This window comes from Xyrauchen texanus, chromosome 18, assembly GCF_025860055.1.
Source record: "Xyrauchen texanus isolate HMW12.3.18 chromosome 18, RBS_HiC_50CHRs, whole genome shotgun sequence".
NCBI lineage: Eukaryota > Metazoa > Chordata > Actinopteri > Cypriniformes > Catostomidae > Xyrauchen > Xyrauchen texanus.
The window spans coordinates 4287963-4302846 of record NC_068293.1 but is presented as its reverse complement, the minus strand read 5'-3'; the positions used below and the strand labels follow the sequence as shown (position 1 = coordinate 4302846).

Below are 14884 nucleotides of genomic sequence, written 5' to 3'. Positions count from 1 at the left end.
ACAAGGTGGGGAAAATTACATTACTCAGTACATTAAATGAAAACGGCACAATTTGAATTTAGCCTGACTCTGCCAATTTTAAATTCAAATCATCAATATAATTAGCAACTAAAATATTTTAAAAATCATTTTGGCGAGTAGGAAGTCTACGATAAAAATAAATACATTCATTAATAATAAAAAATAAAAACTACGCGAGTTGTCTTCCAATGGCGTTAGAGATCGGAACCACGTGGGTAAACAGGAAGTAGTTTTTGGCATTTGGCGGGTTGAGCGGTGAAGACGCACAGAAATGGCGGGTGAGTGTGAACCCCCTCTTTTAGAGCGACGCTGTGTCATTACTGCCTTGCTCATGAAGAATTTGTGCGTGCATGATGTTAGAGTTTGAGTTGTGCTGGGTGTGGTAGTCTGAGGGCAGATAGTTTGGAGAAACACTGAGTTGTAGCTGTGGCTAAATGCTAACCACCATAGATGGGTGCAGCTGCACACTTGTTTGTATACACAGTTCTGTGTTTATCTGTTATGTTATTGGCACTAACACACGCTCGCGAATAGTATCTTACATGCAAAGCATCATATCAGGTTAAACCGACGAAAGGCAGCTGCAAGCAATCTCACTGTATGCAGTCAGTCATTAGTCAACCTGTGTTGTGTGAATTGTGTGATGTGTGATGTGTGAAACGCATGAGATAAAGATGACATTAAAGATCATGATAGATAGTGTATTTCAAACGTCTGAGCCCACATTTAAAATCTGGGATTTCATTTAATTTAAACCTGAGCTGGAAAAAAAAAATTATGTGTTGAATTTACTTAAAATTAGCGCTGTCAATCGATTAAAATTTACGAGTTAATTACATGGTGTCCCGATTAATAGCATATAAAATATATGCTGAGAAAGCCCCTCATATAACAATAATTCAGTATACAATGATGAAATAATTATACATAGTTATCTTTAAATATTTAAAAATTATATATACATAAATAATATATATTTTATATATATGTATATTTATATATATATATATATATATATATATATATATATAAAAAATATTCAGATAATTAAAATGCATAACATTATTGTGGCAGAGTTCATCATTGATATGACAATACAAAAAGTGGCTTTAAAATACAATGTATTGTTTCATACCATATTATTGATCATAAGCCAATCATTGGCATACAGTTCACAGCAATCCATTTCACAAATTAATTTTAGGGCTTGTGTAAGGACCCATCAATGTACACCTGCGTCAGCCAGATGCTTGTGTAGCATCTCGGGTGCGTTGCATCATAAACTAGGGCTGTCAATCAATTAACATTTATAATCAAATAAATTACATGGTGTCCCGATTAATTCATCGTGATTAATCGCATATTCAAATATTTGCTGTGAAAGCCCCTCATATAACAATAATTCAATATATAATGATTATACATATATCAATATATAATTATACATAGTTATCTTTAAATATTTATATATATCAGATAATTAAAATGCATTACATTCTTGAAGCAGAAGAGTTAATCATTAATAAGATACAAAAAGCGCCTTTAGAATACAATGTATTGTTTACTACCATATTATTGATCATAAGTCAATCATTGACATACAGTTCACAGTAATCCATTACACAAGTGAATTTGTCAATCAGTTGGAGGTTTATTATGAGGGCTTGTTTAAGGACCCGTCAATGAACACCTGCGTCAGACATTTAAAAAAAAAAATGTTTTATTAATGCTTACAAAACTTTTACATCTAGAGCTAAGAGGTATAGTAAAACAAACAACAACAAAAAGGAAAATAAATAAAGTTTAATAAAAATATATATTTTTTTAACATATTTCAATACACTTTACAGCTTTCTTGTTACTCAAATTGGAAATTGTTCTTAGGTATTGCTAATGGTTTATAACCTGGTGGTTTTATGAATACTAAACTTTGCCAACAAAGCAGAACATTAATCAAATAATATTCTTATGAAGAGACATGTCATAGCTAAAAAAGTTGAAAGCTGGGAATAATATGATCTCTAACAATCTAGCAGAAATCAGACCAAAAACAAGTCGAGTAGGGACAACTGCAAAATATAAGAATAAATGTTTCCTCCTGCAGACCACAAAATGTACAGAATATATCGACATCACAATTAAATCTCTCTACAAGAAAATAATTAGTGAGGTAGTACTTATAAGTTTTAAGGAAATTTCTTTGATTTTATTCATGATTAAATATTTATGGGTAATTTCCAAATTGCACCATCTCAATCCAGCGTCAGACATGCTTGTGTAGAGTCTTGGGTGTTGCATCATAAACATAAAATGTTTAGGTCACTGTTTCAAGATAAATGTAGTTTAATACTCAATCTTTAAACGCATATTGAGATCCCTTAGTTCGCATTTGCACTCCTTCAAGTGTTTTGAACGCAAGAACGTGTTGTTCCTGCCTACTGAAGTGTTTTATTCACAGTATAATCTAGAGGTCGACCGATTAATCGGCCTATTTTTAGCATTTTTTACATAATCGGCATCGGCCAATATCCAAGTATATCAAGCCGATTATTAAGCAGGCGCATCTGTGGGCAGCCTAGTGTTGTTGTGGAACACGTGTTCGACATATGCTGCCCCTAGAGTCATTTTCCAGCAGAGTGAGCAGACCTCATCCAGTGCCTAAGGAAGGAGCTAAGTTCCTTGGAGAAAACAGTAAGGATTAAATTTGTATAACTTCTTTATATTTAATTAAAAACTTTTGATATGTTACTGCCAACTTCAAGAAAAAACGCGACATGACGTTCGGCTACTTTGGATATTGATAGCGTAGTTGAAGTTGCATTATCACAGCAGAAGGGTTGCTATCATGTCACAATAAGTAAGCAAGAATTTTGCAATTACAGACAGTGAATCTGAGACTTTTATTTGTTCTGTTTGTGTGTCTTATATTTGAGAGGGTTGTCACTCAATGCAGAGTAATAAGTAATAAAAAATATACCAACGCGCTATATGCTATTGAAGGACTGGCTTTGGTAAGCTCGGACGTTACCGGTTCTGCTGTCGGTACTGGAGAAATTAAGAAAATACATTTATTATTGCTGTAAAGAGAAAGTTTATCTCGCCAGCCATTTCTATGTATAATAATTCTATGAAACCATTTGTCTGTGATGCAATTTAGCTATTCACTGTCAGAGAGAGAGAGAGAGAGAGATCTCGCGCACAGCGAGCACAACACGAGCCCTGCTAAATGAGTGACAGAACTAAACATTCAAACGTAGCCTGGTTTAGATCTGTGATTTTAGTCTGATTTTATTTTAGATTTCGCCTTCCAAAGATTATAAAAAGAATATTTATACATAAGCCGCATTCTGTCTAGCACAACTTCCTTCCCTTCACAGCGGTGCACTGACATTTCTCCCTAAAACTCAAACTTAACGTCAGAATCAGCACGATCGGTGATTGTTGTAACATGCAGTCTAGCTACTGTTGCTAAATTGCGGGACGCGTTTAATAATAAAAAGAGCGCAAAGTATAGGCTATTTTGGGTTTCATGTGCGCGTCTAAACGATCAACTATACACAAAAATATGTCTAAACCGACTGGCTTGGAGATTCACTTAAACACAGTTTATGTCTTAAATGGACGTAGTTATGGAAATAGTTGGGAGAAAATATGCTGCATCAGGAGCCTATTAGATCTCCACTCGGTCTTAAAGGGGAAGCATCCTAATAAACATGCTGACGATTGAGCCATTACTGCGAATCAAACAACAAAAGGCAAAGAGAAAATCACTTACAGCTCTTGAATTAATAACTTCTGCATTAATAAGCATTAATCTATCTATGATAAACTATGCAGTGTTATTCTACAATTGATTATTTTATTAGATTTCTTTTTAGACCACACCTGAACAGTAATGTTAGTAGACCTTCCTGAAATTAAATCACTGTGCCTATATAACGTTTATCTTAAAAAGAACCGTTAAGAATACAGTTGAAGTACCGGATCGATTACTAAGATAGTAATACCATTAAAACCTTAACGATACCCATCCCTAGTTATGCCTGTGCTTCTCTTGGATGCTCTGAATATTGGATTACGTGTCTGGATTGCCCCTTAATTAAAGCTGCATTTGGATCTCAACCTTCGTGTCTCGGAGCAATTCGTAACACCTGCTTTGTTTATTTAATATATTTGTTATACATTATTTATACAATAGGTTTTTACATTATACATTTTTAATTTAAGTGTCAAGTGTTCAATAAATGTATTTGTTGAGAAATTTTGTCTATCTTAAGTAATTATTTGTGTTACATTTTATCTTTCAAATAAAAGGTTCAAATAAGAGGTTAAAAACAAGCACATTATCGGCCAAATATTGGCCAAAATAAATCGGCTGCATTAATCGGCCATCGGCCGACCCGGATTTCAAAAGACTCTTCCTTATTATGGTCCGGGGGGACATTGCAATTAAATGCGTACATTTTTTAACGCGCTATTTTTTGTAAAATGAATCGCACTGAATTAACACGTTAAATCGACAGGTCACTATGTTAAGTTAAATATAGTTTAATACTCAATCTTTAAACACATCTTGAGATCCCTTAGTTTGAATTTGCGCTCCATCAAGTGTTTTGAACGCAAGAACGTAATGCATGTTTGTGCTGTTTTCTTCACTGTATAAATGGTGCGTTGCCCATACAGCTAAAGTTTCACTTACTGCTCTCTGGAGTAAACAGGTGGTACTACAAGCTTACATTTCTCAGGAATCGTCCTTATTACAGTCCGGGGATGTGCGATTAATAGCGTCAATTTTTTAAATAAAATTAATCGCACTGAATTAAAGCGTTAAATCGACAGTCCTACTTAAAATATATGTAGCATTATTGCAAGTTTGGAATAATGTAAAGATTATGCTGTTTCTGAAGGAAATTGGTACTGTAATTCACCAAAGTGGTATTCAACTGATCGCAATGTATAGTCAAGAAATAGAAAAATTGCTATTACAATTTGAAAAAAGTAATTTTTGATCAAATCTAGACAGGCAGCATTTCCAGCAGCCATCACTCCAACAACTTATCCTTGAGTAATCATGCTAAATTGGTACTAGAAAATCACTTGCCATTATATCAACCACAGCTTAAAGCTATTTGGTTCGTTAAATGAAGCTTAATATTGTCTTTGTGTTTGTTTTTGAGTTGCCGCAGTATGCAATAGATTGGCATGTCTTAAGGTCAATATTAGGTCAAAAATGGCCAAAAAGAAACAGCTTTAGAAACTCATCATCAGTCAATAATTGTTTTGAGGAATGAAGGCCATAAAATACTTGAAATAGCCAAAAAACTGAAGATTTTATACCAAGGTGTACACTACTACAGTCTTCAAAGACAAAGAACAACTGGCTCTAACAAGGACAGAAAGAGATGTGGAAGACCAGATGTACAACTAAACAAGAGGATAAGTACATCAGAGTCTCTAGTTTGAGAAATAGATGCCTCACATGTCCTCAGCTGACAGCTTCATTGAATTCTACCCGCTCAACACCAGTTTCATGTACAACAGTAAAGAGAAGACTCAGGGATGCAGGACTTACGGGAAGAATTGCAAAGAAAAAGTCACTTTTGAACAGATAAACAAAAAGAAAATGTTAGAGTGGGCAAAGAAACAGAGACATTGGACAACAGATAATTGGAAAAGAGTGTTATGGATCCCCATTGAGCTTATGTGGGATCAGATAGACTGTAAGGTGTGTGAGAAGTGCCCGACAAGACAGACAGATCTATGCCAAGTGCTACAGGAAGTGTGGGGTGAAATGTCACCTGAGTATCTGGACAAACTGACAGCTGGAATGTCAAGGATCTGCAAAGCTGTCATTGCTGCACGTGGATGATTTTTTGATGAGAAATCTTTGAAGTAGTTTAAGAAGTTCTGAAAATATTTTTCAAATTATAATAGTAATCTGTTCTATAAAAGAAATCTGTACATTATTCCAAACATTTGGCCCCCAGTGTAAGTAAATTGATCTTTTGCAAATGTTTTGTTGCATTACTAGAAAATCTTTGTTAGACTTACAAGAATGTATCAGTTCATTCAACTTATGTTACAGGACCTGAAATGGTGCTTGGTATATCGGTATTGTACACAATTTTAATCATTCTCGCGCATTCCGGATGTGGGAAATTCCTGCACCCATCTGTAAAATATCATATGTTTTAGTATCTCCCCCAACAATGTGCGTAAATCAACTCCATTTTCAGAAATGAATTTGAGACCCTGACACTAGTGAAAACCACATTACAAATATCATAAATTAGCATATTTACTAGCTGTTATTCAGTTATTGATATCAGTTAGGAATAGATGAGATCATTTTAGTGTGTCATGTAAACCTGATCTCAGACCTGTAATCAAGCTGTAATCGTTCATTTACCTGAGCTTATTCTCTGATTCCTGTTTGTTTCGAGAGTGTAACCTTGGGTAGCTGATGACAGATATTAATTACAGTTTGACCTTTTTATTGGTGTTGGTATGAGTGGCATGTTAGGTCTTACAAATTCTCTTTTTTTCCTACAGCAATGAATGACATGGAGAAGAAACTTGCTGAGTTTAAATGTGACACCAATGAAGCTATCTGTTTGAAATTAGGTAAATTAATACCCACATTATACATAAAGTGGTAGACATGGCAAGTTTTGTATTCAGAATTGGACTACATTGTGAATTTCTGTTATTTTAGTCAACTTCATTGTTCGTGCTATTGTGTGTTTTGTATTAGTGCTGTATCTGTATGTAAGTTTAAGTGTTTTGTTTGATGCAGTGCGCTTCCCAGAGGACATAGATGATGAAAGCACAACCTTTCACCCTGAGTACAGTCATCAGCTGTATGGAGATGAGTATGTATCATCCAGCGTTGCATGTTGTGCACAGAATAGATTTAATCTTTCCCCTTTTGATGCTTAGACTTTGTTTTTAGATGTGCTGTGTATTATATACTATTGTTCCTTGGCACCACTACTCTTAACACGTTTGTCAATTTTTTGTGTTTTGTATAGTGAAGTGGCGTTTGGCTACAAAGGTCTTCAGATCCAGCTGTACTACAGCGCAGGGAACCTGAGCACTCTGTTCAAAGTCAAATACAGTGCAAAGGTCACAGAGAAATTTGACTGTGTGAAGGTACAGCTTCCCAAACACTCCTTTGTTTTGCAAGTCAACCTCACTAACTGTGGTCCTGTTTCCCAGCGCAAGTGGTCAAGCGAGACACATAACCAATGTGCGTTCAGATTTAGTGCAATATCTTAATACCGGGTGTAAACTGTGGGTCTGTATTTTCAGGCACAGATTTTTGTAATTCCATTTCAATTCAGTCCACAAATTCTGAACTTACAGTTTATATGATGCGTGCAAAGAGCGGTGTTTAGTGTCACCATTACCATCGCAGCAAGAAGCTTGTGAGTCCTGTCAGGGAAGTCAGTGTGTAAATATGATTGTTTGCCTCTAAATATGTGCTGCGAAAGCATTCTTATGTCATTAACTTAAAAGACAAGAATCACAATTTTCAAAGAATTTTCGTCACGCTCATTCCTGCTGCAATATATATGACATCTCTACATGAGATGAAAGATTTGTGGAAGAAAGTTGTCCTGCGCTGAACTAAGCATAGGTATTTTTGAATCCTGTTGCGAAAGTTTTACTTGGCAATTATTTTTCAGTTTAACGGATCATTTAAGATCTGTACCACCTTTTTCAATCAGAAATGTCACGTTGAGTCGTATTATTTATTATACATGTTGTCTTCCATGCAGAGGGCAGACATAAAATGTATGATTGCTCTTGAGTCTCTTAAATAATTATAAATAATTATTTGACCTGTCACACTGGAAAAACACACAAACATAAAATTACTACTTGCTTGATCAACACTTGAATGCTGTTAAAACATTTTTAAAACATTTTAAAGTTTGAAGCTGCACTATACAATGCATATAGGCAACACAACAGGTGCTTTTTTTGTTAAATTTACCTGAGAAAACAATCACAGATGTTTTTTTTGTCACGTTTTCACTAAATAGAATCTAAAAGCAGCAGATGTTCCCGATTAAACAAGTCCAAATACAATATGATTTGATTGCTAGATCTTAAAATAATCTTGGAGAATATGCGAAGCTACCTCATATAGTCGTCAACCGATATATCGCCAATGCCGATATATATATATATATATATATATATATATATATATATATATATATATATATATATATATGTTCCCCTTTGGCCAATTGGTTTCTTGAGGGTGCTGAGACACCAGTCACGGTTAGTTTTGTTGTTACGTGCCATTGTGTTACTGCAATAATAGACCGTGTGCAACACAGCGACATTTAAACGGTCCGAATATCAGAGCCACCGCAGCAGATGCGTTTCAGCTCATAATGTTAAAGTGCTCGCCTGTTTCATTCTCCCTCTCTCTCCTCAAGAGTTCCCTGTAACTTTTAACTGTCTTGTCTAATGAGAAAAAGGCAACATGTAGCGCTCATAAATCTTCCTCTGAAGCACGTATTTTAACAGTCTCTTATCAGCAGTTCCCTGTCACTTTAAACTTTCTTTTCTAATGATAAAATGCAAATATCATTCAAACTTCTTTTACATACCATCTGAAAATTTGCAAATATCTTGTTTAAACTGATGTAATAAACCAACCTCACACAACTTAAGCAAATCCAGCATCCTGTGGACCGCTCATTAATCTTTCTTTTGAAGCACGTATTCGAACGGTCTCTCCCTAACAGTTCCCAGTCATTTTTCTAATGATAAAAGGCAAATATCAATCAAACTAATATCATATACCATCTGCAAATGTGCACATATCTCGTTTAAACAGATGTAATTCACGATCCTCACGAAAATCCAGCGTTTTCTTCCTGTCGAGCGTTCATCTAATATCTCCCTCTGAAGTGTGTATTCTATCAGCCAGAATCAAAATCTTCCGGATCAGGATCAAAAGTTCCTCTGATTCACAAATCATGATGGTCAGTCCGTGACAATCCAAGCAGGCGATCCAGGACATTTAAACTGTCAGGAGATCGCTTCTTGCACTGGATCCACACCAGTGCGTGACAGCAACTTCACAGTAAAAGTGCTGTAAGTAAATGTCATATTCACTATTCACTGTATGTACAATTGGTTTGATTTGGTATTTTTGGAGAAAATGCTTTTGCTAACATGGACATGCCATCTAAGGTTGCTGGACTACTGTCTGTACTGTTATTTCCTTCTTCCTAATATATTAACATGTATGTTTCTTCATGTGCAAATAAATTACTAAAATTTGATGACTAAACAGAAATCAGAAGAATCTGAAATCTACCATTACAAATACAATTGTATTTTTTCACTAACACAGAGTTTAAATATTTAGGGGGTCAAGCAATTTTTAGGAACGCCTGTACACTAGGGCTGGGCGATATTTAAAAATAGCTTTAGCGATAATTGCCTTTAAAAATATTGCAATATACGGTTATATCGTCAACCCCCCTGTCAAAGGTCGGTGAATATTTTTGCTTTATTGATTTTGCTTTAATAAATTTATTCTTTTATTGAAACATGAAAAACATAAACCAAAGACATTTCTAAATTCTTATTGCACTTTAAACTAAATGAAAAAAGCAATAAAATAACGAAGTGATCAAAAAATCGTATTTAACCGCCTTATTTATACATTTACCGTCTCCAACGGCGTCATTTGCTATCATGCAAGCGTCCATTAATGACACCAAGTGGAAAATTACTGTAGATGAGCAAAATTACTCGTGCATGAAATAGGCCTACATTTGGTTGAGGAGCTTGTGAACTGGATTCAGCCTCCTCATATTTGGTTGGTGGCGGTTGTGTGTTAAACAACCTGGCTACTATTTAATATATTTGGCAACTTTCCAGATCCATGGTTTTGCTATTTCACAAAATTGTCGATCATCGTCTGTAAATTGTCGCAATCGGCATCAGGATCGTTGTTAGACGTCGTTGATATCATATAACATCATCCTATCGCTCAGCCCTACTGTTCACCTACTATTCATGTGATTATCTAATCACCCAATCGTGTGGCAGCAGTGCGTGCATAAAATAATGTAGATATGGTCAGGAGCTTTAATTCAGTTCAATTCAACTCAACTCAATTTTATTTATAGAGCACTTTCAAAAACCATCTTAATGATCATTTAAAGAGGTCTTAAATTTGGGGGCAGAAAGATGGGAATCGTGATATGACCCAATGCGATTAATTTAATTAAATAAATGCATGCGCTGCATCTTTCAGAATGAAAACGTGGCTCTGTTGTGTTTTGTTCAAGCACACAGGGGCTTGTGAGTGTTTTCAGTTGTTGCCTTTCATTTCACAATCATTAAGGCATAACAGAAATGTATGACAAACTAAACTAAAGATCAGCTGTTGATGATGATATAATGTTGATGAAATATAACAATGTTTACATTTAATTGTTTATATTGTAATATGTTGAAGATTATTGTAGGAGTGCACATTTTATTTCCATTATCTGTTTGAATGAGCAGCTGGAAGCAGTGAAGCGCAAGCATTTCAAAATAAGAGTCCCCTGTGTATTTCAGCTTTTAAACGTAGAAGTTCCACACTTTGAATCACATATTTTTAATTTATTAAAAATAAATAAATAAAAAATCTATATTGGTCAACCTTTAATGTGTGTTTATTAATATAATGGCACTGTACCAATTTTAATGCATGTTGAATGTGTGCCCTTGCCTGTTTAAGAAAGAGTCTGTGATACATGATTTATTTTGAGATTGTGTTGGTTTGTTTTGGTATGGGAAAACAGAATTAATTTTATTTGTTCAGGTCTTTGTTAAAGGTCTTAAAGTCTTAAATTTGATGTTAAAAACTCAAGTAACCCTTTGTTAGGCCATAGTAATCCTAATAAAGTGCTCAGTGTGTGTGTGTGTGTACACACACACACACATATTATGTACAGTGGGTACGGAAAGTATTCAGACCCCCTTAAATTTTTCACTCTTTGTTATATTGCAGCCATTTGCTAAAATCATTTAAGTTCATTTTTTTCCTCATTATTGTACACACAGCACCCCATATTGACAGAAAAACACAGATTTGTTGACATTTTTGCACATTTATTAAAAAAGAAAAACTGAAATATCACATGGTCCTAAGTATTCAGACCCTTTGTTCAGTATTTAGTAGAAGCACCCTTTTGATCTAATACAGCCATGAGTCTTTTTGGGAAAGATGCAACAAGTTTTTCACATCTGGATTTGGGTATCCTCTGCCATTCCTCCTTGCAGATCCTCTCCAGTTCTGTCAGGTTGGATGGTAAATGTTGAGTGGACAGCCATTTTCATGTCTCTCCAGAGATGCTCAATTGGGTTTAAGTCAGGGCTCTGGCTGGGCCATTCAAGAACAGTCACGGAGTTGTTGTGAAGCCACTCCTTCGTTATTTTAGCGGTGTGCTTAGGGTCATTGTCTTGTTGGAAGGTGAACCTTGGCCCAGTCTGAGGTCCAGAGCACTCTGGAGAAGGTTTTTGTCCAGGATATCCCTGTACTTGGCCACATTCATCTTTCCCTCGATTGCAACCAGTCGTCCTGTCCCTGCAGCTGAAAAACACCCCCACAGCATGATGCTGCCACCACCATGGTTCACTGTTGAGACTGTATTGGACAGGTGATGAGCAGTGCCTGGTTTTCTCCACACATACCGCTTAGAATTAAGGCCAAAAAGTTCTATCTTGGTCTCATCAGACCAGAGAATCTTATTTATCACCATCTTGGAGTCCTTCAAGTGTTTTTTAGCAAACTCCATGCAGGCTTTCATGTGTCTTGCACTGAGGAGAGGCTTCCGTCGGGCCACTCTGCCATAAAGCCCCGACTGGTGGATGGCTGCAGTGATTGTTGACTTACTACAACTTTCTCCCATCTCCCGACTGCATCTCTGGAGCTCAGCCACAGTGATCTTTGGGTTCTTCTTTACCTCTCTCACCAAGGCTCTTCTCCCCCGATAGCTCAGTTTGGCCGGACGGCCAGCTCAAGGAAGGGTTCTGGTCGTCCCAAACGTCTTCCATTTAAGGATTATGGAGGCCACTGTGCTCTTATGAACCTTAAGGGCAGCAGAAAATGTTTTGTAACCTTGGCCAGATCTGTGCCTTGCCACAATTCTGTCTCTGAGCTCTTCAGGCAGTTCCTTTGACCTCATGATTCTCATTTGCTCTGACATGCACTGTGAGCTGTAAGGTCTTATATAGACAGGTGTGTGGCTTTCCTAATCAAGTCCAATCAGTATAATCAAACACAGCTGGACACAATTGAAGGTGTAGAACCATCTCAAGGATGATCAGAAGAAATGGACAGCACCTGAGTTAAATATATGAGTGTCACAGCAAAGGGTCTGAATACTTAGGACCATGTGATATTTTAGTTTTTCTTTTTTAATAAATGTGCAAAAATGTCAACAATTCTGTGTTTTTCTGTCAATATGGGGTGCTGTGTGTACAATAATGAGGAAAAAAAATGAACTTAAATGATTTTAGCAAATGGCTGCAATATAACAAAGAGTGAAAAATTTAAGGGGGTCTGAATACTTTCCGTACCCACTGTATATTGTTAGACAATACAGTACAGATTCACAGATGTATTGGCCAAACATTGGTAGCAGCCAATAAAAGCTATTATCTGCATATTCCTGCAGCTCAATTTGTATAGCATTCGTATATTGGTGCTAGCAACAGCATGCTAATGGGTTTGATTCCCAGGGAACACACATACTGATAAAATTTATACATTAGATGTGCTGTAAGTTGCTCCATGTAAATTAATGTATTCATTTAAGACTTCTTTTACACAACAGTATGTACTGTGTGCCCATATGAAATGACCATAAGACTAATATATGTTGTGCCGTCTCTATCTGCTTTTATGTCTCTCTCCTTTGAGCCTAGTGTGTAATTACAGACACTAAATGTACTTAAGATATTTGTTGTTTATTGTAGCGCTGTGTAAAAGAATAGGTGATTTTATTTCTTTTCTTCCACAGGACTCAACCGTTGCTCATATTGAGTTCCTTTTTCATCCTTTTTTTTTTTCTCGTAGAGTAAGATGTCTTTGATTAGAAAGGTTTTTTTTTTTTTTTGCAGTGTAATTGGATTCAATGCTATTGTTGAACCTCATCTTATATAGAAGATGTATTCTGAAAATTAATCTCAAGTCTCTGAAGAGTCTCGAAACCTTAAGCGCCTTTAGTTAATATGGGAACTCCGCAATACAGCGCTATTATTCGTGTGATTGAGCAATTTGCAGGAGAACAACGAAACTGTCTATTTTTACCATTTTCTTGCCGTTCCCTTCTTGTCTTCAGTGGGACAATAGTGAGTGTTACTGAGCTGCAGGTGCACCGCTCGCCTTCTGATATTAGCTGATGTCTGAATGAGCAGGAATTAGCGGTGTGTTGCATTAGCCTTTTGTCGTGTGTTTTGTTGCTGTCGTGAATGAGTCCTGCAACACAAGCGGAGCCCATCATGCGGCCAAAGGGCCCTGCTTAGCGACTTAATGCAAAGTGTTCTCATGTCAGCCCTGCTGGAAATGGATACAATGCAAACACGGGTGCGCATTCTGCTGGGTAAAAAATCCCAAAGTGGGCGGGGGAGGGGGGCGGTGCTATTGTCCGACTGGGAACCTGTGAATGGAGAGGGCAAACTCGTTTGATTAAGTTCGCTCGCCAGCCTCAGAACACAGGGGCCTGTTATACGTGTCTGGGGCTTTTTTGTTAAGTTGAGATCAATTCATTAAATTTTATTGCTCGGTGAGAAGCTGGGACACATTATTGTGGGGGAAACTTCATCTGATATTCATGGTTTAAGATAAGTGGTAAATGTATTCAATTAAGTGGTCTTTCAGAGGAGGTGCAGGAAAAGGGGGTGTGGAAACCCCTCATCTGACATTGCTAATTGCCTAATTGGTCTCCTTTTTGTGCCACAAAAATATGTATTTTGTTCCTTTAATACTTTTTTATGCTGTGCCAATCAAGGCTGAAGTATAGCTTAATGACAGAACAATTGGAATTACTCTGTTAGGGCTCTTTTGTGATTATACAGTATGTAAGGTTGAGCTCCAGGGGAATAGACGCATAACTCATAAATGTGTCACTTCTGTTTATATGATTAAATTCAGCTGCTCGCTCTGTATACTAGACACAGCTGAGTTAACAACTCGAACACTCTCTCTCTCTCTCTCTCTCTCTCTCTCTCTCTCTCTCTCTGCGGGAGTTTAGGATATGCTTTAGATTTTAGAGCAACGTGTGGCATAACTAGAAATGCACAGATTTTGTACTTGTCTTTCCCTTTAAAGGGATAGTTCAACCAAAAATGTAATTCTGTTACCATTCACTCAACTTCATGTCGTTCCAAATACAAATCCGTGTTGTGGAGCTGACAACTAACTTAATTTTTCAGTAGCGTGACAGTAGTTCCGCTATTTATTTTTACAATAGTGCAGCTTTTCCAGTAATGAACCACATTTTCAAACAAGTAGTGCTGTAGAGCAGTGGTTCCCAAACTGGATGCCACCAGGACTGGCTAGGGGTGCCGTAAAAATGTCTGCTGAGTAACATTTTTTTTAATAGCCACCGGTTAAAAGTACCGGCAGTATAGTGTACCGACTCCGTTTCGTACCCATGCGCTGTTTGTTTACAGCCGGAAGCTTTTTAAACGCTCACATGCTTATGTGCATGTGCTCTCTATAGAGCGCTGCTCGTTTCTCGTGGTGAATGCAGCTGCACGCGTGAGCATTTAAATGCACCCTTGACGCAATATGAATGTAAACGCGTACGTTAATGTACTACAGGAGTGTTAA

General features: G+C 36.7%; 1 protein-coding gene across 1 annotated transcript in view; it reads left to right on the top strand.

Annotated features, from left to right (window-relative positions):
• Positions 1–241: 241 nt before the first annotated feature.
• Positions 242–14884, top strand: part of hat1 (histone acetyltransferase 1) — a 40929-nt gene continuing 26286 nt past the window's right edge. The window contains exons 1-4 of the mRNA XM_052148672.1: positions 242–299; positions 6574–6645; positions 6818–6893; positions 7053–7173. Of these exons, the coding sequence (XP_052004632.1) occupies positions 293–299; positions 6574–6645; positions 6818–6893; positions 7053–7173 (276 nt within the window). The 5' untranslated portion in view covers positions 242–292. The remainder of the gene's footprint in view (positions 300–6573; positions 6646–6817; positions 6894–7052; positions 7174–14884) is intronic.